The sequence below is a fragment of the Pygoscelis adeliae genome, unplaced genomic scaffold (genome assembly GCF_000699105.1).
Source record: "Pygoscelis adeliae isolate BGI_AS28 unplaced genomic scaffold, ASM69910v1 Scaffold154, whole genome shotgun sequence".
Lineage (NCBI taxonomy): Eukaryota > Metazoa > Chordata > Aves > Sphenisciformes > Spheniscidae > Pygoscelis > Pygoscelis adeliae.
The window spans coordinates 2429621-2454261 of record NW_008825113.1 but is presented as its reverse complement, the minus strand read 5'-3'; the positions used below and the strand labels follow the sequence as shown (position 1 = coordinate 2454261).

General features: G+C 42.4%; 1 protein-coding gene across 3 annotated transcripts in view; it reads left to right on the top strand.

The window, feature by feature from the left end:
- Positions 1-333: 333 nt before the first annotated feature.
- Positions 334-24641, top strand: part of SETD4 (SET domain containing 4) — a 26194-nt gene continuing 1886 nt past the window's right edge. The window contains exons 1-10 of one of the 3 annotated variants that reach the window (XM_009327961.1): positions 334-414; positions 891-986; positions 1945-1982; positions 3507-3595; positions 4268-4697; positions 5504-5678; positions 6367-6448; positions 6761-6841; positions 7869-7992; positions 11019-11483. In XM_009327961.1, the coding sequence (XP_009326236.1) occupies positions 345-414; positions 891-986; positions 1945-1982; positions 3507-3595; positions 4268-4697; positions 5504-5678; positions 6367-6448; positions 6761-6841; positions 7869-7992; positions 11019-11051 (1218 nt within the window). In that variant the 5' untranslated portion in view covers positions 334-344 and the 3' untranslated portion in view covers positions 11052-11483. Of the gene's footprint in view, positions 415-890; positions 987-1944; positions 1983-3506; positions 3596-4267; positions 4698-5503; positions 5679-6366; positions 6449-6760; positions 6842-7868; positions 7993-8904; positions 9333-11018; positions 11484-24641 lie in introns of those variants that run through there. The other 2 variants (XM_009327959.1, XM_009327960.1) reach the window with 2 other exon arrangements.

Below are 24641 nucleotides of genomic sequence, written 5' to 3'. Positions count from 1 at the left end.
TCGAGGTCTTGTCTGTAAGACCGGGAAGGAGGGGAGAGGCCTAGCCGTGCGGCGGGGAAGCGCCAGGGCTTTAGAGGGGCATGGCCATGCCGCGGCCAAGGTGATGTTTGGAGAGAAAGGCTTCCCCTCCTCCCTCACCCCTGTCACCCACCCTCGTTTAGGGTTTGTTTGTAGTACATTTTCTAAACTTTAAGGAGGCAGCTTATTAAATAGGCAGTGTTCTGATTTCTGTTATTGAAATAAAAGAAATATGCAGTATTTGAAAGGGACTTTAAATAGTTTTAAGTAACTTTTTTTTTTTTTTAATTCAGGCTGTCTAAATAAGGCAAAATCTGTTTCTTAATATGAAGAAAAGCAGAGGCCGGACAAGTCGAAAGAGAAGAAGAAAACACTTGCAGAGTTTTATGGATGGAGGTACTATTCTTGAAAGTACTGCTAAATAATAAAATAACCAGTTATTTGTCAAGGTGTCATTTTGTGGTGTATATTCATCAAACACCTGTGTGCTTTGAAAATAACATTCATAAATGTTAGCTTTTTCTATGCAAATATTCTAGCATTAGTTTACAGTCCCAGGCAGAGCATGGTGAATATTGTGAGCTCTCTTTTCTGGCTAATGGGAAATACTACATTATTCTTAAATTCTTTGACTCTGGACTGTGAGTCCAGAGTCACAGTCAAATAACTCCTGCAGTTCTGAGAGCTCCCAGTGCCTAGAGGCCCAGAACTTATTAAGCTAGTTCGAGGGGAGCCTTTCTTGCTATTCTGTTATGCTATACTAAAATGTCCAAAATACAGTTTTTCTGACCATACAGTAAAATTTTTCAATTTCCTTTATTTTCCAATAGAGTGCTATTTTATAGCATTAACTCTCTCTTTTTTACTGTTAGTCAACAGCAGTCACAAGATGGAATACATTAAACTTAAGAAGTGGCTGAAGGACAGAGGATTTGAAGACAGTAATTTAAGGCCAGCACAATTCTGGGGTAATGTTTTACTTATTTATTGGTGGTGCATATTTGATTCTTCTAGGAACGTTAGATTCCTGCTTTCATTTTGAATCACACAACTGACTGGCATCAGGAAAAAAAGCCAGTTACCGTGAGTCCTTTAAGGACTTCTGGTATATGCGCGTGAATGTCATTTAACGTAAACAAGTAGGTATGGAGGCCTGAAGTACTGCAAACTGTTTCCTATATAAAGATGCTCTCATGTAAAACTCTAGTATGAGAATACTCTGGTATGCTACAAAACATGCACACCTATGTTGAATTCCTTGTAGAAATCAAGATTTTAAGTGTTAGTAGCACAGTTTTAAAGAAGAAAGTAATCTCTCTTAAGTGTTTCCAGTATCAGAATCTAACCTTGTTATCATTTCTTCATCTTTTTTTCCATGCAAGTTCAGCAGATCTAGTGATACAGGAAAGTAAATAATTTTAGAGCTGGGATTCATGTAGTACTGTTTACAGTAAAGGTATATACTTGTATTTTTTCTCTCTAAGTAGATTATTTTTCAAAAACATGCAATATTAAAGACAGAGTAGAGAGAGTAGTATGAGTCAGAGAAAAAATACTCTGAATAGAAATTGTAAAGTTTAGTTAAAACTCTGAAACCAAGAACAGCAGCCAGTGATGAAAGATGTGTTTAAAGAAAAAATTGGGGAAAAGAAGTTGAGTAATTGCTAGAACTGGACAGCAAGTGTTGCAGGGGATGCAGGGGAAGGGCTTTCACAGGGTCCTGAAAAGTAAAAAGAGAATCAGAGAACAAAGCCATGAGGTATATATCTGGAACAATCCATAATTGGCTTTTCTGATTTGTAAGATTTAATGTATGTTCTTTTAGAGCTTTCCCTTGCTGGCCTGTTAATTTATTGCAGCTTATCATAGTCTCCTGTATTTTACATATATACATGTATTTGAGTATCCTCTTTGTTCCTGCTTCAGATACAGGAAGAGGATTAATGACAACAAAAGCTCTTCAGGTTAGTAATGTTGATTCTAATGCAAGAGCTCCTCAGGTTCTTTGAGATGTAATGACTTTTGCAACAAGCAAAGCTCAAAATTGCAGGCAAAGTCTTCATGGTCCCTGTTGTGAATGTAATTTCTAGCCTAATACCAGAATTTGCAGTGTTGGCATATCTGTAAGATGATTTCCTGTGTACTCTGATGACTTGTAGGATGAAGACATTCCTGTACTCATTTATAGAGATCTAGCATGTAGTCTTGTGATTCAGTTTAAGGCAATCAGTGGCTAACTGAAACCAGAAGGAGCAGGCCTCTTCCCTCCTGTATGGCTTCTCTCTCAGCCACTGGCTCCCACAGCTTCTTTTGCACTGACTGCACTAGCAGTCTTCCCCACTCGTGTGGTAAGTTGCATTGGGAAGCTAAACTAACAGAAAACTCTCTCTTCAAAAAAAAAATATTAGCTTTGATAGCTTTGCTCCTTGAAATCTCCCACCTTGGTCAGACCAGTGCTGGTACAAAGGGAGGAATGGCATATCAAGAAGGGGGATGGAGGAAAACGATGGGGCTTTAAGCAGCATTTGGCTTTAGATTATCTTAGCCATAATGTGAAACCATGGCTTTAACCTCACTTTGATAGCCCTTTTCTTTGTTGGTAGACGAGCTAATAGAATCATAATTTCTATCATTCCCAGCAGAAAAGGGGAATGATAGAAAAAATACCTTGCCTTTCAGATACTGGCACAGAAAGACTGAACTCTGACTGAAAAGTGCCTCTCAGAAAATAGGCTTGTTGGAGAAGGTTCCTAACTGGTATGAGAATAGTATATCAAATAATGGGGAATCAGAGCCAGCGCCTTTTGCAAAATAGAGAGTATTAAAAGGAGATGCAGTGGAGAAATCATGTGTGGAGAACAGTGTATGTTCTCATGCTGGCTCAGAGTTAGAGCCAGCAGTTGAAGGCAGAGGCTCAGGTTATCCACAATGCTGGGAGTCTGCAGTGAGTGAAATGAGAGCTAGACTCAACTGGGCTTGAGCAAGATAGGGAAACTCAGGAGAGGAATGGAGAGAGTATTGACTTGATTCATGTCCTCTCCCTACAGGCATGGACGCATATGGCTCAAGCCAGGCGTGAAAGCTAATTTAAACACACAGCAGCTTGGCAAACAAGGTCAGGATAGACATGACCTAAAGTATCCCTACCCCATACTGTTATGTTGATAGAAGTTCAGGTATTAGTGAGATCTAATCTAACTTACATCTCAGTACAAAAAAAGTGAGTAGCCAGACACCAAACTTTCTGTGAACAGCTAACTTTCTGCAGGTGACAGTTCCTACTGACTGCAGTCATCCTCCTTCCCTGGACTGTGACTGTCTTTAAAACCATGGCAGTTTCCATCAAGTTCAACATCACATCTGTTTGCCTCCTGACGTTAGTGTTCTCTGGGGAGGGTCTCTCTGTTCAGAAATGGCGTAGTAGATGAGTCATTTACACGACCTTTACTATTCTTTGTGTGTGTTGTGTTTTTTTTTCTCCCTCAAAGGCAGGGGATCTGGTTATTTCATTGCCTGAGAAATGCTTACTCACCACGGGCACTGTCCTTAGTAGCTGCTTAGGAGAATACATTATGAAGTAAGTGAAAAGTGACATTTTATGGGCAAGCTGGCCTTTCCTGTGGGTTGCTCATTAGCAGATGAATCATCTGAGTGGTGGTAGGGCTTTAAACTGCACACCCTAACTTGTATGAATGTTTCTTGTGGACTTTCATGCATGTGGAATGCTCAGATAAGTAAGGTTTGGACACAGAGCATCCTCTTTTAGCTAAGTAGAATTGGAGGGATGGTACAGGCTTGAACTTGGCCTGCCTCTAGAGCCAGCTTGGACCTAGATGCCAGTTATGAATGGTTTCTTGGGAATTTGTGAATATGCTTCAATAGGAGAACGGGGATAAAATGGGGTTGCAAAGCAGTCACATGAACATGGCTTTTTAGAAAATTCAGAACAAATTGCGTACTTGTTATGTATCCTGAACCACCCCCCCCCCCCAAAAAAAAAAATCCAACCCAAGGGGTGAGCCTGAAATTGTTACTACAAACCAGCTTTTATAGCTTCTCAATAAGATGAAGTCAAAAGCCCCTTTGAAATCATCAAAAGGACTTGGAGGTGAACCACAAAGAAGTTTAAAATAGAAGCTATTTATAGCATTTAAAAGAACTAGAAGAGAGATAAAATACTGCTGCATCCATTTCCTTTCTCACCTCTGTGTATCTGCAATGTTGGTATTTTTATTTTATTTTCTAATAGATGGAAGCCTCCTGTATCTCCTTTGATAGCACTGTGCACGTTTTTAATAGCAGAGAAGCATGCTGGTGAGAAATCTCTGTGGAAGCCATATCTTGATGTTTTACCCAAGACATACACTTGCCCTGTTTGTTTGGAGCATGATGTAGTAAGCCTTCTTCCTCAACCATTAAGAAGGAAGGCCCAGGAGCAGAGAATGACGGTCCATGAGTTGCACATGTCTTCCAAGGCTTTTTTCTCTTCCCTGCAGCCTTTGTTTGCTGAGAACACAGGAACTATTTTTAACTACAGTGCTCTAGAGTGGGCTTGGTGCACTATTAATACCAGGACAATATACATGAAACATTCACAGAGGGAATGTTTTTCTCTTGAGCCAGATGTTTATGCATTGGCACCATATTTAGATTTGCTAAACCACAGTCCAAATGTTCAGGTAAGAAATTAAAAATAGATCACTTAATTTCATTACTTGTGAATGCACTATCTCAATGCAGTATGCATTTAAGTGATGGATTAGGAGTGTCTGGAGGTCAGTGAGAGATCTCGTAGTGGGGAAATTGTCTGTTGAGGACATACACAGGCTGCGTACTCATGGTTGGTATATACCCTGGAGCTTGCTGTTCAGCCCAAGGCAGTTGAATAAAGATGATTCAAATGTTTCAGTTTATGTAGCAAAGCAAAGGTACAGGGAGAGCCCACAATGGCTGGGTAAGATTTACATCCAAGGTAGCTATTGGGAAGAGCCACTTGTAAATATAAGCCTACTCTGCTCTCCTGAAAGGCTCAGCTCCTGAGACAAATCTCGAGTTACACGGTCCCTGTGTTACTTCACCTCTGTCTGAAGCTTGTGGGCAGCCTTAGGAAAATGTATAGAGCAGTTCCACCTTATGTCAGGGACTGTGTGCCAACATAGAGCTGGGATAGCACAAAAGTGGCCAACTCTGCATGAAGCCATCTTTTTGTGGATTTGGGGCCTCTGTAATAAGTCTACACAGTGGGTGGCACGTCCTGCGGACTAAGATTTTGATGTTTGTTCTTCTTCATACTCATATTTATGGAGTAATCCTGGTGTGGAATCATGCAAATGGATTGTCTTTTCAGACATCTGCAACACTGTCTGTTTTGTTGCAGTGTTAGAGGAATGTTCAATACTGTTGGGTTTTAATATTCAAGGTCTGATTCCTTTTTCACCCTGTCTTCCTGCCAAGAGTAAAACCTTTTATTTTTAATTTCTCAAAGGTAAAAGCTGCATTTAATGAGCAGACAAGAAGCTATGAAATTTGGACAAATTCACAGTGCAAAAAATATGAAGAAGTATTTATCTGCTATGGGCCTCACGATAATCAGCGACTGCTACTAGAATATGGATTTGTTACCATGAATAACCCTCACAGCAGTGTTTATGTCTCATCAGGTTGGATATATAGATTGTCTTGACATTGAAAGGTACAATAGCAGAGAGCAGAGCATCTGAGCGTATTAATGCTGTCTGTCTTCAACAGGACATGTGGGTGAAAAGGGATAACTAAAGGATAGGGAAGAAGTACATGCACTTGCATATATAGATATGCACACAATGCATGATATGCACAATGCATATTAAAGCATTATGATTTTTTTTAGTGCCGTCGAGATATTTATGTGTATCTCCAAGAAGTGGAATAGAGTTTGATACCACTTTGAACTGCATAGAATATAAGGATTGGAGTTTTTAAATTGAAAGTGTTCTTTGGAAACTTTGCTTTTGTAAAATTGCAATTCTTACCAGCATGTATGCAGAGCTTCCGACCGGATGTCTTAGATTGTACCATTGACTTCAGGATTTAAGTCTTGATCGCCACAAACTGAAGTTGCTGAGAGTGGTTCATAACTTCAGTTTGAGTCAGGATTTCCATTATAAGGATACAATCCTGGAGATTGCCGATAGCTTTTGAGAAGTAGATACATTTTTGATTATGTTAAAGTTCACCAAAATGTAGCAGGTTTTGGTCTTTGTCCTGTAGCTACTTGAAAAATATGGTTGAAATGTCATTTCAGAATTGAGGATTGTTGTTTCTTCTGCATACCATTTATTTAAATATCTAAAATGTGTTTTTATGCAGATACTCTACTCAAATATTTTCCACCACTGGACAAGCAGAGAAATGCAAAAATTGCCATTCTAAAGGATCATGATTTCTTAGAGTAGGTATCTGGAGTTTTTTGTTTCTATGTGAGCTTTCTTTTCAGTTTTTCTGGGAGTCAAATTTGCTTCTAGTATCAAAATCCAGCATAAAATATTTATTTGTTTTATTTAACAAACTGATTTGCTTGCTGTTTGTGAGAGAAGGTAGAAGCTTGAGATATGTTTCAAGGCCCAGGCTGTCTCCTAGCTGTGGATAGCTAGGGGAGTCAAGGAGTCCTCTAGTTCTGAAGAGCAGGTCTTCCCTTGTTGACGCTTGTCAGGAAGAAAGCTATCATGCTGTAAAAGATCACCTATACTTTCTGACTTTTTAGAAATCTGACCTTTGGGTGGGATGGACCATCTTGGAGACTCCTCACAGCCCTCAAGTTGTTAAGTCTTGGAGCAGATGAATTGTAAGTTTCAGTACTTTTTGAATGTTTAGACAATGTGCATGTGACATTTTCCTTTATTTGCTCTTTGCTGGCTGTGTGTGAGATACTGGGACAATTTGGATTTCCTGTGTCTATCTCATTGCCTCCAGGTGAGAAGTGAAAAGAGGAAAGGCAAAGAACACCATATAATGTAAAGTCATTGCCTATTTGCTGCCTTGATCTTTTACTTTCTTGTATTAAACACTAGAAACACCCCATTGTTTTCCCTTTCTATTTCGAGAATGAGATATTACTTTAAGGTTCAGACTCCAGATCTTTTTCCTGTTGGTTTGATGGGACTTTTAGATGCTATTGACCTTGCTTGATTTCTTTGAAGCATGTGTTCCACAGGCTGCTTCTGAAATTCTAGGACCAAATAAATCGCTGAAATTCATTTCCAGTGGCTCTCAGCACAGTTTTGATCATTTGTTCCAAATGGCAAATTTACCTTAAAAAGCATTAATAGAAAATGGTTACCTGGGCTTTGCTTGTAATAGTAAATAATAATTAAAAAAAAAGTCTTGTCTTGTTTGAAGCTGTTTATGCTTCGAAGATTCGTTGCTGAGAGGAATAAGTTGATAAGAACTAAAAATAAATCTCCATGGTACTGGTTTCAAGCCCATGAAATGTGTCAGTATGTGAGGTGAAGTTTAGCAGAAGCCATGCTAATAAGTTCTGAGTGAATAGCTTTTACTCCTCACAGGTGCTGCTCAAGTTGCTGGCAGCATGGCAGAACAGTAAAGACTGGAAGCATTGGTCTAAGTGCAGACTGTGGCTTTGGCTGAAAGGGTAGGGGTGGAGGATTGGAACTGCTGGTCCAGACCATTAAACCTCTCTTCTCTTTTGCTTGCCTGATCAGTCTCATATCTGAATGCTGTGTGCCTTTTTCATGTATGCTGACCCTACTTGTCTTATGCCAGCGATGTTATTCTTAGCATAACCATAAGTTTATCATTCAGTTGGGGAACACAGCAAATGACTGTGTGTTGTTCAAACATTTTTGTTTTAGTACTTGCTGGAGGAGAACGCTGCTTGGTGATGTAATTTCAGCCAGAAACGAACAGCAGACTTTGAATATAACAGCAAAAATATGCCATTTTTTAATGGAGGAGACGCAGCATGTCCTTCTTCAGGTAATTTGACTGGAAGAACAAGGTAGCCCAGATTCCTTTCTCTCCTAGCATAAATGTACAGCAGTGTAATTTTCTGGGGTGAGAACAGAGTGACGGAGGGAATTGACTACACTGGGGTGGTATAGGATTTGTTTCCAGAGTGACTGACAGCACTAAATTGCTCAGCAGAATTTGTGGCTGCAGCAAAGAAAGGAACCGTGTTACAAAGCTTATACGAAGCCTTGTAAACAAGTGAAAGGTGTTTAACCTTGCTCTGCCTACAGTACCAGTGTGTTTGTTGAGGTTACCTCTTAAAAGAAAATGCAGGCTTGTATGAGGTGGGCACATCAGACGTTGCAGACCTGCCACGAGTGCCTTGTTGCAGAAAGTGAAGGCTGTGTTCATTAAAGCCAGTCAAGCCCAACGAGCTACCCATGTCAGCCAGTCTCCTGTGAGGGAGGTCTGTACTCTTAGAAAAACAATCTCTCTTTCCTTTCTGAATTTTGGCAAACAACATGTGTACTTAATGTCAAGTTGGATAGCTATCATGGGAAAGGGTTATTAAAACCACACTTCTGCAAAGGAAACGCGTATATGCACAGAGTATGAGGTGAATCTGGTCTTGAGCAACATCTTGAGGATAGTATGGACTTAGGAGCCTGATACCAGGTAAACATTTCCCTTCCCTTCCCCTCCTTGTTTTTGGTCTGCTTCCTATCCATGTGATGATTTTTTTTTTTTCCTTTTTTTTTCCTTCTTTTTTTCTTTTACTATTACAGTTTCTCTTGTGGAAAGTTAAAAAAAAAAATACTGTATTTTGACAGAGTTTGTGGAATCCTTACCACAGAGGAGCTTTACACAAATTTCATGTTCGTGTCCTATATTAAATAATCTGAATTTTTAGTACTTTCATTCCATTTGTATAAACTTCAGATTTCCCAGTTGAAAAGGAACAAAGAGCACCTCAAAAAACAACTGGCTTTGGTAGAAGCACTGCGCTTGGAAGATCTGAAGATACTACAAAAATCAGCTGAGATTCTTTGCGACTTGAATATGGCAACAACTTGACCCATCTGGAGCTGTGATAGCTGCGGCTGATTTGAGCTCATTTGCCATGGATGTGCCTTGCTCAACTGTTTTAATGGACCTGAGCAGCAAAGAATAATGTAAAAAGTCATCAGAACACGCCTAGTTTTGTTTACAGGGTCATGCAGGACCCAGAGTCTTATTTTGTTCTTTGCTGACCTTCTTCAGTAATGCAAAAGGTTAGCCCAAATGCGAGGGGGGAGCACAGGTGGCTTTCATCACATCTCATCCAAATCACGCTGCTGTGAGCAAAACAGCTTCTGGGGTAATTTGAGCAGCCCCAGGATTGTGGGCTCCAGCAGTCCTAGACTTTACAGCTGCCTGTGTGGCTAAAGCATGGATCATAGGGTCAAGCAGATACTCCTCAGTGTGTATTGACAGAGTGCACTTGACAGAGAGGCAGAGCACAGAGCCGCTTATATTTGCCCTGTACTGATCCTTTACTTTTTCCCTGGGATCTGTACGTGTCCCCAAGAGTTCGCAGTTCATGTAGTGCCTGTTCATTGCTGGGGTAATAGATGCGGATTAGAGCACAGATCAGCCCTATGGTGACCAACTCCAAATCATTCCCTTCACAGTTTCAGCCCAAGTGTTTCTTGAATGTAAGGAAATGTGAACTTCCCTCCTTTACTCTCAAAGTTCCCTCCAAACTCACTAGTTCTGACTCCTCCTGCTGGGAATGAGAACTGAAAGGATATATCACTTTGAACTCTTGTTTCTTGTTTGGAAGACCACCCAGGCAATTCTGTTTCCATTCAGTTCTGGTGATCACACTGAGAAATGTTCCCATCCTGTCTACAAGGGGATAGTCTCATGAGCTGCCTTTCAGTATTAGTTCTACTTCAGTAGGGAGCTTGAGTTCCCTATGTCGTTTAGAGAAGAGAGAGACTTCTTCAAAGGGCATTTCAGGGCAGGACCCTTATTTAAGCTGTGTAAACTTCATTTATAGTTGTGGTTGGGTTGTGATTATTTTCCATTTTGTGGGGAATCACATTTCATAGAATTTGTCATTACTATTTTTAGCATTTTTTAAGAACTGTGTTTCTAAAGTGTTTATTTTTGTAAATATATTGGTTCATTTTCTGCAAGACTTCTGTATTTTTGAAATAAATGAAATTGTATACAGCAGTATAGGCATTCTAGATAATGATATAATTTAAAGAAAAAATGCAACAAGTGAAAACTGTGAAGTATTCAAGCTCAACTGCACTTTCAGACTTTCTTTGGTACCTTGTGAACAAGAATGTTATTGTGTAAACTTGCTTGAATTTGAGGATTCCAGGGGTTTTCCCTGCTTTTTTTTTTCTGCATCTGTCTTGATACATGGAGCTCTGAGAAGGACCTTTCCTCACCTAGAAGGAAATGTTGGTTTAGGTTCAAAAGACTGGGGGAACTGAGAAGTGTAACTGTTTGCTGTTACTCAGTTTCCAAAAACAAAAGTTCTTGCTTTTGAGGTGCCATCTTCATAACCTCTTTGTAGGATTAGGAAGTTCTGAAAATAAGCTATTTTTTGCCTTGTTTACTGTAATGCACTGAGACTCTTGTGCTCTCAGGCTTTCTGTATTGTTGATCTGGAGATGCTGACAATGTGTGGTTTCTTTACATTTCACAGCAGAGGGCAGGGTGAATGGGTTGGGAGAGGAACAGAAGTGCTTTCTGGAGCTAGAAGTGCATTTATTACATCCTTTGGGCCAACTTAATTTCCTATTTGCCTAAACTGTGGTTTTAACCCCTGCAAGTCACTTGGCACCATATTTTATACTCTGGTCAGTCCCATTCTGAAGTACCTCCTGGGATGAGATGACTGTCTGGACTTGGGAATGCAATCTCTACTAATCTCACCGAGGGCAATTCTCATGAGCTGGCGTTAAGGGTCCTTCTGTACCACAGAACCTGGCTACAGCAGAGAAAGCAGGGCTGAGACCCTGACCCAGTGACTGTTGCCCATTCATTTTGATTAGGTCTGCAAAAAGGTCTACAGAAGTCATGGATGACATGAAGAGGGTGGATGGTGACCGAGCATTCACAATCCGAGAAGTAAGGGCTTTCAAAGGAAGCTTGAAGAAGTCAGGTTCAAAACTAACAGAATGTGGTAACAAATCCACTGGTATTCCTAAGGAATATGGATACAAAAGTTGACATGGGTGCAGAGCACATACACATGGAAGACAGAGCTGTTGGCAGTTACCAGCTAGCCAGACAACTTTGGTCTTGTGTAGTCCCTGATCTCAAAATACTTGAAGGTTGCGAGGGTATTGATGGCAGGTATTATATACGCTCGACCTGTGCTTGCTCTTAAGGTGTTGGTGGACACTGTGGGAAACGGTACTGGGCTAGAGCGATCCTTGCTTTGAACATGTCCTGCAGTTTTGATGATTACAGTTGAACTGTTTGACCTCTTACTTTCTTTTAATAAAAACATTTTCATTCTCTAAGAACAGATGTGTTTCTCATTTTATAATTTTATAATGAGATGGTATCAGAGTTAAAGAAGATAAAGATGTTTGGTTGTTTTTTTTTTTTTCTTTTTTCTGGAGATGGCTATTTTAAGACCAACTTCTGTATGATGTGCCTTGCAAGATGGATACTAGTTTGACAGAAGTTTATTTGCTTCAGTATTGCACTATAGACCACATTTATACCAGGTGGCTTGAATATGGGCTCTATTTCTGCAACTCCTACAGGCCCTCCAGGGAGTGTAGGAAGGGGATCTGGTAGTGCAGGAGGGTAGGCAGCATGAACTTCTTGTCTCTCTCTTGCATGTAAGCGCAGCAGTAAGCCCCCAGCTTTACCTTAAGCACTGTAGCAAGTGTTCTGAATAGAGCCATGTGTGTTTAACGTCAAAGGCAAAATCCTGCCTCAATAAACTATGGAATGGGAACTAGTGCTTTTGTAACACACATCAATAGCAATGGATTTTTAACAGGAGTAAACCGGCGTAACACAGGTCGTGATTCAGCATTTGTGTATATATATGCCTAGTGCCCTGGTTTCAGCTGGGATAGAGTTAATTTTCTTCCTAGTAGCTGGTACAGGGCTGGGTTTTGGATTTAGTATGAGAATAGTGTTGATAACACACCCATGTTTTAGTTGTTGCCGAGCAGTGCTTACACTAGGCAAGGCCTTTTCAGCTTCCCATGCTCTACCGACTGAGAAGGCTGGAGGTGCACAAGAAGCCGGGAGGGGGCACAGCCAGGACAGCTGACCCAAACTGGCCAAGGGATACTCCATACCATGTGACGTCATGCTTGGTATAATAAACTGGGGGAAAGCTGGCCGGGGGGACCACTGCTTGGGGACTGGCTGGGCATCGGTCGGCAGGTGGTGAGCAATTGGATTGTGCGTCACTTGCTTTGTATATACTTTTAAAATTATTATTATTATTATTGCTATTTTATTTCGATTATTAAACTATTCTCATCTCAACCCATGAGCTTTCTCACTTTTACTCTTCTGATTCTCTCCCCCATCCCACCGGGGGCGGGGAGAGTGAGCGAGCAGCTGTGTGGTGCTCAGTTGCTGGCTGAGGTTAAGCAGAAGCTTAAATTCTTTTTTTAATCAAACCTAAACTATGTGCAAGACAGGGCATCCTAAGTTGGGCTAAGAGCTACTGAGGAAGTAATGGCACTGGGAGTGCTCTCCAGCTGTCTTACAGAACACTAAATCAAGTTTTCAAAGAGTGAAGATGCTTACTCTCAGCCTCTACTTTAACTAGAGCCCCTTTGAGCTGCAAACATCTTAATCGCTTAGCTTTAGTGACGTGCTGTTAACATTTGGCTCTGGCTCTCTGTTAGTCTAAGAAGGGATTTAGCTGTGATCTTAGTGTGGAAAGACATACCTTATTTCCCTCTGCATAAATTTCCTTTCAGATCGTATCTGCAAATCTCAGCAATAGTAGGAATAAACCCCAGCTTTTTACCATTAGCAATACGAACCTGGTATAGACCATGGCAGTGAGCTAGATTCTCTTCCAGCTTGTGCAGTGTTACTCAAAGAGAGCTAAAGTAAGAATGCATTCTGTGACTGCAGTGAAAACACTGGGTTTGGGTAGGTGTAATGAGAGAGGCTTTATTTCTTGTGATAAGAGTGTGAGACAGAAATAGCACAGCTTGATTTTTTTTTTTTTTTTTGAGGGGAAGTTGATTTAGTGCAGTCTGAAGTCACTGAAAAATGATAAACATGAAACCTCATGACAGTATCTTTCCTGTGTCAATTTATGTAAATATGGCACGGATTTTCTTTGATCTTCTACAGAGAGTGGCTTCTAGTTTACAATTTTCTTCAGCTGTAATGTGTGGAGATCATCCATCATTGCTAAGTGCCTTTAGACCTGTCTGTTTCAGGACAAAATAAGGGAGTATCAACTCTCATACCCTCATAATTAAAGCTTGTAGGTATGCTATGAAAAAATTTCAAAGATGATATTTCTGAAGAAGGAGCTTTTAAAAATGATGTCGCCCAGGGTATGTAGCCCCTTCCCACCTAGAAGGTAAAGAATACCTCTCTAAAAGTGCCACACTTCAGCGTAATTTGAAGTGTTTGTTGGCACTCAGCGGATCTATGACTACAGTGGTGAAGATGATGAACTCTAGGACAGAGGGAAATTGTCCCAACAGAACTTTATGGGTTTCTTTACACAACAAATATGAACTAAAGTTGTTAAAAGACTTACTTATAAATTTTCCCTCAGTTTGGACCACCAGTTGGATCTGAACCGTGTGAAATTCATTATTTTTATCATTTCAGTACAAAAGCAGGGAAATCACAGCTTGGTGGCTGAATTCAACTAGAAGAACTTGATTTTATCCCTATCTAACAGAGGTTAGGTGGCATCAGTCTGCTGCAGGTTGGAGTGGAAAGAAAAAAATAGGTTTCCAGTTCATTTCTCTGAGTGTTTTAGTGGATATCTCTAATTCCAGAATGAAGTTTTAGAAAGCACTGCAATGAGCTATATGCAGTGGAAAAGCAAAGATATTCAATGAACCCCAAAGTAAATTGCGTAAAACCCGTGCAAAACTAATGCAATCTCTGTGTTGTCCACTAGATGATGCAACTGTACTAGAGAAATAAGAAATTACAGTAAATCCACGTGCATTATAATCCTATTCAGTGTATTATATTTTTAGTAGTAAAAAGTGTTGACTTCAATGATACAGCATGGTTGGTATTAGATAAATAGTTGAAAATGTAGTTTTCTTTCTGCTGGTTTCAAGTGAAACTAGAAGCTTTGTAATCTTTTATCTTTTCTCAGTTTTATTGTATTTTAACTTTGTTGGAGTTGCTCCTCTCTCAAGTTGAGTCATGTCGTTCTTCCCTGAAACTGTCACCCGAGACATAACTAATGGTTCAAATCATCTTTGTTATGTTAACTTGACCCTAATGGTTTAGCTAGTGGGGTTGCGATGGAGAACTGTCTGTTCATGTGTTTTTTCTTCAGAGATTAGGGGCCAGATTCATCTTTTGCACAGATCCCTTTCAATAATGTCCTTTGATGTGGCTGATTGAGCTCTGATTGAAACATTTCCTCTGTGTAGGGCGATTTTGTGGACTCTCCCTTGTGTCAGTTCTCTAGTGTCTCATAGTAATAAGCTGATGTTTGACCCTTTCCTTTGCAGTGCATTTCTTCACTGCCCGTTTTCGTGTCTTCTGTCTGCTTATTACTTTTGATGTGTGTTTGTTGCCTTGCTCAGTTTCCCAGGGGCTTCTGAAACAGCCAGTGTGTGTCTACTCTGCGTGTCCTTAGAGCCCCTTCAGATTGTCCCAGTTGCTCTACAGCTAAAAAGAGGAGGAGTGGAGGGACCTGCTGCTTGCAAAGCTACTGTTTTCTCCTGAAGCCCTCTCTCCTGTTCCTTAGCTCTTTCCCCCTGCTTCCAGTGCTGGACCATACTGCGACATGCCAATCTTGAGAGCACTGAAGTAGATTGGGCTCTAGTACCACCCTGTGCACGGCAGGAGGCAGGTATTTGCAGTGCACTTCTAGTGTAAGAATGTTTTTCCTCTTTACATACACCTGTACTTCTTCCAAGTCTGGCAGAGCCAGCTGTGTCCAGTGCTTTACCTCTCCACTAGGATGCCTGAGTTGGGCTGGAGAAATCATTAGATGAGCACTGTATCCCTTGCAGATACGTCCAACAGGCACTGCATGTGCTATTTTGGTAGCTCCCTCCTGCTGGGGCTGCTCTGGAAGGAGCTGGCAGTGGCAGTTTGGCTCTTTTGACCCTTGGCAGGCAACGACGACTATGGAAAGGACAGAGGGACGTTCTCAGCATGAGGCTGGTGCCATGCCTGTCTGTTAGCACGCTGCCTGGGCTAGCATCCAGAGCCTATATCTCTATCTGTAAGAAGCCAGCCCTCTGCAGCAAGAAAGTGCCAGTGAATTTCTGTATCCTTCCCATGAGATGAACTTTGCATCGACAGAGATGCTTTGGTGTGGGTGGGCTGGCCTGCAGGGGATGCTGGCGAGAGATCAGAAAGGACCATGCCATCCCAAGATGACTCATGCTGCTCTGAACTCTTTCTGATGTACTTAGATGTTGGGCAAGCCAGACCCTGGCTCAGGAGTGGGAAAACACTGTGTAGGTCATGGGAGACTCCTAAAGGCCTGCTAGGCGTGCAGTGTGGGCTGGGCTGTGGAGGTGGAAGGGGAAGGGTGGGCTAGGACAGGAGTGGCAGAGTGGTCCCACTGGAAAGGGGACGTTTTGTACACTAATAAAGTGCACACACTCCTGTTTGGCTTTTCTCTGCCCCTAAGTTCATGTAGATAACTGCACAGTCCTGCTGTTCTGTCAGAAATGGTGTGGTGGCCAGGGTGGCCGTTTCTGTGCCTTTTTGGGAAGGGGTGGCAAGGTAAGAGGGGTAAACATACAGTTTGGATAATAACCCTTAGAAAATTGTATTGCGTCAGGCAAGTATGTACATCTGTGTCTGTGTGCGCCATGCTGTGGCTAGCCAGTGCTATCGTAGCTTCATGGGAGCCGGCCTATTTGGTTTACTTGGCTGCCTAACCCTGGTTTGGCATTTTTTCTGCAGTATTAGAGCAGGGGCCTTAGGCTGAAGGACAGGGGAGAAAGAACGCTGTTTGTGCCAGAGCTGCAGTGATAGAGGGAGCCTTTTGGTTGTGCTGGTCCATCCAGGTGTCTTGCTGCTCCCTGCTGTCATGCACAGATGGAGAAGGGTGTGAATCCCTCGGTGTTGCCAGGTGGGAAATCTCTCATGTCAGGCTTCTGGTACGGCAGTGTGGTTAGCCTCTCTGACATGGAGAGACACGTAATGCCTCCCACTGTCACTCACTGGTGGGGTTGCCCTGCTGTATGGAATAGAGGTTGGAGGATGTGAGCTGCTCTGGCTGGGATGCTCTTGGGTGTGGAGCTGTCTAGTGAGGTATGTATATATATATATACACACACACACATATGTGCCAGAATGTGTATTGGAGGAAACAGACAGCAATGAGCAGTCCCCACATTTCCTCTAGCATTTCAAATGGGGTGCTCTCATGATCACCCCTTTGAATATGTTCCAAGGCTAAGATGGTATGGATGGTTAGAGAGCTGGGCCTTGAGCATACAGCCAACAGCATTCACAAAGACAGCATAGATGTGGCATTTGAGACTGCTCTTTTATGTCACATTTGATAGAAATCAGCTAATGTGTTCAGAAAATATGTGGGAGTGGAAGGGGAGAGTAGCATGTTGAGATATACAGAGATTTGTTTTCTCAGGCATCCAGGCTAAAATCACAATAAAAAGTCAGAAATTTTGAACCCAACCTTGAGCTTAACTATGTTGGTAACAATGGCAATGATGGGTGCTTGGACTCCTCCAAAGAAGTCCCTGCCTATGGGAATGGCCGTTCCCTTTCTAGACACAGGTAGAGAACCACGTATGCTTGGCACAGGCCCTGAGGAGCACAGCAGATCAGTCTGGTCTGAACCTCATGACCTCATGAGACTTAACATTGTCTCTGTCCTTGGCTGCTTCCAGCAAAAACTGTGAAAAATCAGTTCATCCCATGTCTGTTTTATGCTGATTTAATTCCATGTGGCTCGAATGGAGTTACACCTTGCCTTTGATATCTGGCCTCAGGGCTTCATTAGGCATAGTTGTAGTCCAAAGCTTGCTGACAGAAGTCGTTTTTGTGAGTTCAAGCTTTATTTTCTATTTTTTTTTTTTTTTTTCAAGAAAAGAACAAAATGCATTGCAATTACAGGGGAGTTACTACAGCCTGGTAGGAGGATCAGCGAGCGTGACTCCTCTTCCAACCTACTCTTTTCACTGGAAGCACCAGGGTGTAGGCTGAACTCTTGCACTTGGGGAAAGCTGAGTGTGTGTGTGTGTGGAGAGAGCGGGCGAGCGAGCTCAAATTCCCCTCTGTGCAGTGTGGCTGGACGGGGTAAGGGGTGGCCAGATATGGTACCGCTCAGTCTGTCAGCAGACATATGCCCCGGCCTTGGCTCTCTTGAAGTGCATTACCCTTGAGTCGTGACTGGGATAACATCCTGCAGCGTGGGTGGAAGTTTCACAGTCACAGGGTTTGCACCATTTCAATCTACTCACTCTTGAGGTAGCTCTTAATTTCCTCTAATGCAAGCACAGAGGCAAAGCCATAGAGGAACAGCACCTGGCACAGCTGAAGTGCCATGGTTAGGCTGCCACATGCCTGACTTTTTACCAAAAGGAGTGTTGTTCGGGTGGAAAAAGCAGAATTTGGTTCTTACTCTGGCACTTCCAGAAGGCAGAGAGCTCCTTTGGCGCAGCAGTGGCTGGGGTGTCCCTGCCCAGCCACATCTACGCAGTCAGGCAGCGCAGCAAGGGCTTTTCATGTCCAATGAGACCTGCACATGCTGGTCTTAGTGTATGTGTGCCAGGCAATCGATCTGCACCTGCGCACAGTCTGGTACATGTCACCTGTACATGCTCTGGCCACCTGTGGCCATAAAGCCACACGTGCACAATAAAGCCACCATGTTCATGCCTGTGGGACTTGCTGGCAAGTGAGTCCTTGGTTTATGCCTCCCTGAGAATAATCAGGGAGCCTGAGGCAGGAGTCCTTTCCCAGAGTCTGAAGGAATATCCCTGTGGAAGTTTTGAGCTGTAACATCAAAAGTAGGTGGAAATTCATATCACAGCATTGACTATTTTTATTAACATATTTTTCAAAATTCTTGGGAGACTCACCTGATAAGGATAAACACACCCCTCACCTTAAAAAAAGAAAGAAGCAGCACTGGAAAAACAATGGGTTAAGCATTCCTAATTTCAAAAGAAAATGTTTTTTGTTAAAGAAAATGTGCAGAGAATTGTTAAACAAAGAAACCCCAGACCATTGCAAAATGAAACAGCATGAAAAATGCTCTTAATGTACGCACATTCTCTGGAGTTTCCCCCCTGCCTTCCCCACAGGTTCAAGATGAAAGTAAGATTTGAATCTAAGTCAATGACAAGATGCAACTGTTGAGCGTCAAGTAGGGAGGAAAATGTGAGCATTACTTGGCTAATTCAGAAAACAGCTGCTGCAGCTACTCAGTGTTGTACTAGTTAGAAAAAGATGCTACTCCCCTTGGGAGGAAGAGGCAAATTTCTGGTAACTTGGTGTCCCAGGGGCAACAGGCAACACGGTTGTGATGCTGTGTGAGCCCAGGCCAGGCAGAGATCGGGACGGGGATACCTCTGAGGGTTTGGGCTTTGGGGTCTCTGCACCATGCGTCCTTCCTCCTAGACACCTGCCTGCCTCTGGTGGGGTGTAGAGCTAGAGACGGTGAGGTGAGCAGATACCGTGATTCAAGGACCTGAGACAAATACTCTTAACAATCTTAGGTGGTAAATGTAGAGCTAAATGGACCACAATCCTGTGTTTAAAAGGAGAAAAGGTCAAAAGAGGACTAATAGTCGGTTATTTAAATCATTCTTTAAACACCTCTTCCAGTCATATAGCGTGAGCTATTTTTACCTGTCTCGAAGCTCTCCATGACTGATAAATATTTTAAAAAATATACGCTGGTTGTTACTGGTTGCAGGTTGCAGCTTATATGTAAATCAAGTGCTGCTGACAGAAAGCTCCACTGTACGCCCTCTTTGCACTCTGACCACTTCAGTATTAGAGAATCATTCTCTCCATTAGTGCACTTATATTATGAAGAATGATGTGGAACAGAGGTACTAGCAGCTCCTCCTTTGTTTATAGCTAGAAAATATCCGACTGCTTAAAAGAACATGAAAACGAGTTTTGTCTTCCTCTCCTATTACTGTCAAACAAACTTCACCTCCGCGCTCAACATCACATGGAATTTGTCACTGGCAGGAAGCGTAAACCCTACCTTGCGAATATATAACTTACAGTCACTTCAGAGGGAGAAAAAAAAATCCTTTCATCATGTTCAGTTTTCTTCACTGTTTTATTTCACTTAAAACATCACTCACTACCAAATGGTATTTGTCAGTAGTAATTGGCAAATGCTGGAGGCGGTTTTCAAGGCTGTCTGAATGGAAAATCTCAAAGCAGTTGTCTGCACTGAAAGAAAATATTACATTTGATCTTTTTATGATTCTCACAGACATGATGTATGTCTGCATTCCTTAGCCTGAAGAATTCTTGGTGTTTGGGTTTCTTTTCCTTTAAATGACAGGAAGTAACACTTCACTCTTATTTTGCAGTATTGTCTGAGAATTAACCACAACATAATGGTAAAGTACATTTTTTTTATGCTTTACAGAGATTCGTTTTTATTAGCCATTTATTGTGGTTTTGCTTGTTGGCAAGATTCAGCTCCTCTGAATGATAACTGGCTATTGCATTTCATCTGCATTTGTATTTAGACGTGTATTTCTCCTGATGTCTTCTTTCTGAATAATGTCTCCCTCAAAGATTGCCTTGCAATAAATCAACTTTCCCCTAATGCAATTGTACAAATGTATTATTGCTCTTCCCACCTCTGCCCCTGTGCTTTTTGGTCATCAAGACAAAGGATAGACAGCATGTTACATTAACACCGTCGTTCAAGTCCGTGGAGCTGGGATGTTCCTAGTGCCAAGTAAAGCCCAATACCAGGGAGCGGAGGGCACAATAGCGGGTGAGTAGCAACTCTCAGAGCCCCTGACAGCCTCAAACACTTCTTAAAAATGCCACTGCTGGGCTCCTCAGCATTTTAAAACCTAGTGGCATGTAAAGCGTAACAACTGATTCCCATCTTTTAATCATTTTAACTTTGGTTTTATATATGATTAAATGCCCGTTGCGTGGTCTTTTTACCTCTGGTGTTGGCAATGGCTAATTCTGCAGCACGCTAACAGCCTGGCTGCACAGATCAGACGTGCAAAATGTCCCTCTGTCCTGGAAGTAAGCATGTTGTTACTGGCTGCAGACCTACTGCCTGGCATCTGGAGAAGTCACTAATGCCCTGGCCTAGCGATTCCCAAGCGTCTGAAATCCCAACGTGATGCCTGAGCTCCCTCAACACTGGTGCAAAGCCCTGCGGGCAGCAGTTCTCTGCGGTAAACGAGACCTCTTCCAGCCACCTGAAGCACAGCAATGACTCGGTGGTACCATGGTGTTCTCAACAAAAAAGAAAAAAAAGAGACAAGCGAGCATGTGGCTTTCTGTGGGATGCTGCTCCAGTGGCAGATGGCTGCCTTGCTCCTTTCTGCTGCTCCCGGCTCCCTGGCACCCCACGGGGATGACTTCTCCCTTCTTCTTGCGACGAGGCACCGCCGGTCTGGCCTCTGCCGTCAAGGTCTTCTCTTCTGCCATCTCCTGCTGGCTGCTGGACCACAGAAAATTAGCACTGCTTCGAGGTCTTTCTAGAAAAGGCAAAATTGCTGAAAACTTATTCAGAGAGCACCTTTGCTGTCACCTAAGGGCCTGACATCTGCCTCTCCCTGCCATCGTAAGGTTGGCCTGAAAATGCCAAGATTACATGAGAAATAACTGTGCTGATTTTTGATTTTGTCTTACTCACCTTCTGGTTTCCAGCTGTACTAAACTCAAATCTTCTTTACAATTATCAGAAGAAGCGGAGAATGATTTTTCTATGCAAGCTAGAAGCTTGATTCCACAAATGGAGGCTTTGAGCTCTGCAACAAGAAAAGGCTGCGGGCAGCTCTGAGGTGTTCTGTAGCATCTTGGCTATATCACTGGCAATGAATGAAATACTAAAATCCTGGCTCTCTCTTGCAAGAAAACTGTGCTATGTGGCTTGGTTTGCTACTGTTAAACAAAATGCTGTCATTCGTATGGATGATGCTCTGAGAAACAGTGCTCATAGTGAGATGGGGGTGCGTGCACAGTATATACACAAATGCATATACATACAATTTCCTTTTAAATGTCAACACCCCCTTCAAAACATAGTGTAATCCCATGAGGGAGAAATGACAGCTTATTTGCAAACAATGCTGTGTTTGTTTTGTTTTGTACCAGAAATGAATTAAGTTATTTTCCCTCCATGAAGGATTGCGGGTTTTGCACTCATTGTGGGGCTGTTGGCCAGGGGAGGCCAGATAAGGCTTGTGTGGTTGCAACCGGAGACCTGATCAGCTAAATTAGGTGTTTGGAGGCTGATAGGGGCCCCTCTTGGGGTGCCTGCGGGGTATGCAGTGGGCTGCAAGTGGGCAGAGCCAGCTCACAGGTTGGGAGAGGGGAGCGAAGGTGCTAACTGAGGTCATGGCTGCTGCTCAAAGTGTTAGGAAGGCTGCCGGGGGCTCGGGGGGTGTGGAGGTGCCACCCTTCCAGCCATGCTGCCTCCACCTGCTCCCCCTGCACCACAGCGCAAAGCCTGGTGCACAGAGCCAGGCTGCTTCAGACCCAGCGGGGCCATTCCCCCTGCGCAGCGGGGGCACCGGCTGCTGGGAATGGCGGATGCAGACCTATAGGAAATGGGGGTTTGTTAATTTTGCTGCCTGGTTTTAGTGCGGTGTATTACTTGGTGTTTTTTCTCTCTCGTTCGTCCGCAAGGAGGGCTCACTCTCTCCTGTGCGTAGGGATATGCTCCCACTCTCGTTGGGCAGAATTCAATAAGAAATACCATATTTTTGCAGCCTGCGACTTGAGCTATTCAGCCACATCTGCTGTGTCTCTGATGATTGTCACTTTTCCACAGTTCCCAAATTAATGCCACATCAGAGATTCCTAAGCCAATAGTGCAATTAGTTAACAAAACTATGCAAGATCATGAGCAAAATTAAAGACAAGCTGCGACAGTCTTCTATCCCCAAAAGTTTTGTGGGCCTTGTTTAATTATTATCCTCAGGCAGTTACTGTTGTCTTCTTGTAAATCTTGTGTGAGAGTATTCAGGAATGTTTTGCTTTATTTTTGTCACCAATCAGCAGAACAATAAATGCACGAAGAACCCTTCCTTTTTCTCTCTGTTGACACATGGAGCCGAGGACTCAGTGATGTGCATGAGAAATGATCAGTCTTTTGCAAAAAAGTGCCAGTCAAACATTTTCACCAGAAGGAGAGGGCGCGATGCCAGACCCAGCAGAATAGCTCTGCCTTATATCACTTAGAAAGTTCTTACTTCATGCGCAACACGTGCGGGGCCACGTGGCCAATGAAAAGATGCGATGAAGCACGTAGACTCACGGAGGTGTTGGAGCATCCTTCAGAAGCAGAAGGGCGCAGCAGCGATGGATCCAAGCAAGGGCTCCGGGTCTAAAACCTGAAGGTTTTGGAGTGTTTCAAGTCAGCCTGGATTTGGTAGTCTGGGTCCATCTCTAGATAACTACTGGGGAACAGCCTTGTGCCAATGGACCTGGCAGTGCTGAAGGGTGCACCCTAGTGTGTCAGAGATGGGAGGACGGGAGGACAGGAGGAAGGGAGGAAGGAAGGAAGGAAGGAAGGAAGGAAGGAAGGAAGGAAGGAAGGAAGGAAGGAAGGAAGGAAGGAAGGAAGGAAGGAAGGAAGGAAGGAAGGAAGGAAGGAAGGAAGGAAGGAAGGAAGGAAGGAAGGAAGGAAGGAAGGAAGGAAGGAAGGAAGGAAGGAAGGAAGGAAGGAAGGAAGGAAGGAAGGAAGGAAGGAAGGAAGGAAGGAAGGAAGGAAATTAAATCACTGTGCTGAAAATGAGTGGCACAGGAGCACAGGCTGGTTCTCCATACTGAGGAAGATACGGATGTGACTGCGAGGCATATAGGAAAGAGAAAAGTGTACGCAATAATCATGAGGGTTCCAGAAGCATTAGTCTTAGTTTTCGCATGAATGATCACTTCTGAGTATGTGATGCACTTTTTCACAGCAGAAGCATTCTGCAGAAATGATGGGCTGCTTTTGTGTAACGCAGTATAAGAGTTTGCTATGTAGCTTTCTGCAGGTGCCAGATGATGGGGTATGTTTTTAAACAGCCTTTTAAATAAAACCTGTAACCTGGGCTGTGATTATTTGATTAGTTATATTTGAAAGCACATTGAAGTTCCAACCAAGATCAAGACTTCTTTGATTTGAGGCAGTCATTAGAAGTTGTTTTTTAAGTCAGTTGCTCTAATTTGTACATAATATTTTAAAGCTTAGAAATTCTACAAATGCATATTTTTACTTGCTTTAATAATTCTTAACATGTTTTAATAGCTAAAATATATTTTTTATCATTAAATATGTGTAATTTTAAGTTTATTTTAGGGTCCGCTTCCGAATGTTCATCTCCCTATCACAATGCATACATCTGAACTCAGATTGAATATTTTATTGATTGAATTAGTTCATCTTAGTGCCTCTCCCAGACAATATACATCCATGCTCTGCAGTATAATATCTGTGTTCAAGAGCCATGCAGAAATCCATCAGGAACAAAAAAGTGGAGGTAGGGAGTGGTTCCTCCTTTCCTAGAACAGTTTGTTTATACTCAGAATAAGCAAAAAGCATTTGTATCTGTTTTTGTGCACTGTTTCTGACCTTTTAAGGTTAAATAAACGAATCAGAGTCCTTCTTGCTGAATTCATGCCAACTAGAACTGGCTGGCCGTTCGAACTATTTGGGGTTAAATTCAGTTCTATGCAAAAGAGCCGTTCTTCCACTTACCTTCTAACACGAGCTATTTGAATAGGAGCTAAGAGATGCGCAGGCCATATTTCAGCCCTTTCTTCAGGAATAGACTCACCCCACTGCACATTTGTTCTTCCGTTGGAGACTCTTTGAAGTCAATGGGATATTTAAATTGGGGATTTGACTGCCGTCAAGATACTGGTATTGCCTTGTGACTGTTGGGTTGTGGTATATGAAAATACTGGTTCAGTGCTCAGCAGCAGTCAAAAAGGCAAATAGGCTATTAGAGATTACTGGTAAAGGGACAGGGAATGAACAGAGCATTTTTCGGCCTCTCTAGAGCTCATGAGTATACCTCTTTTTAGATAGGAATAATATAGCATAGTACAGTATAATATAATGCAATATAATGTAAATAATATAACACACACCTCTGATTATCACTTCTTGAATACAGCAAAACTAGCAAAGGTAAAGAGAAAAGCAGAGACTGAAGTGATCCCTGCAGAGAGTAAGTTTAAACATGCCAATTTTCGTAAGTTTTGGAAAACAGACAAATGGGATAGGAAAGGGTTATGATAGGAGACTATAAAATCCTGAATAGTATGGGGAA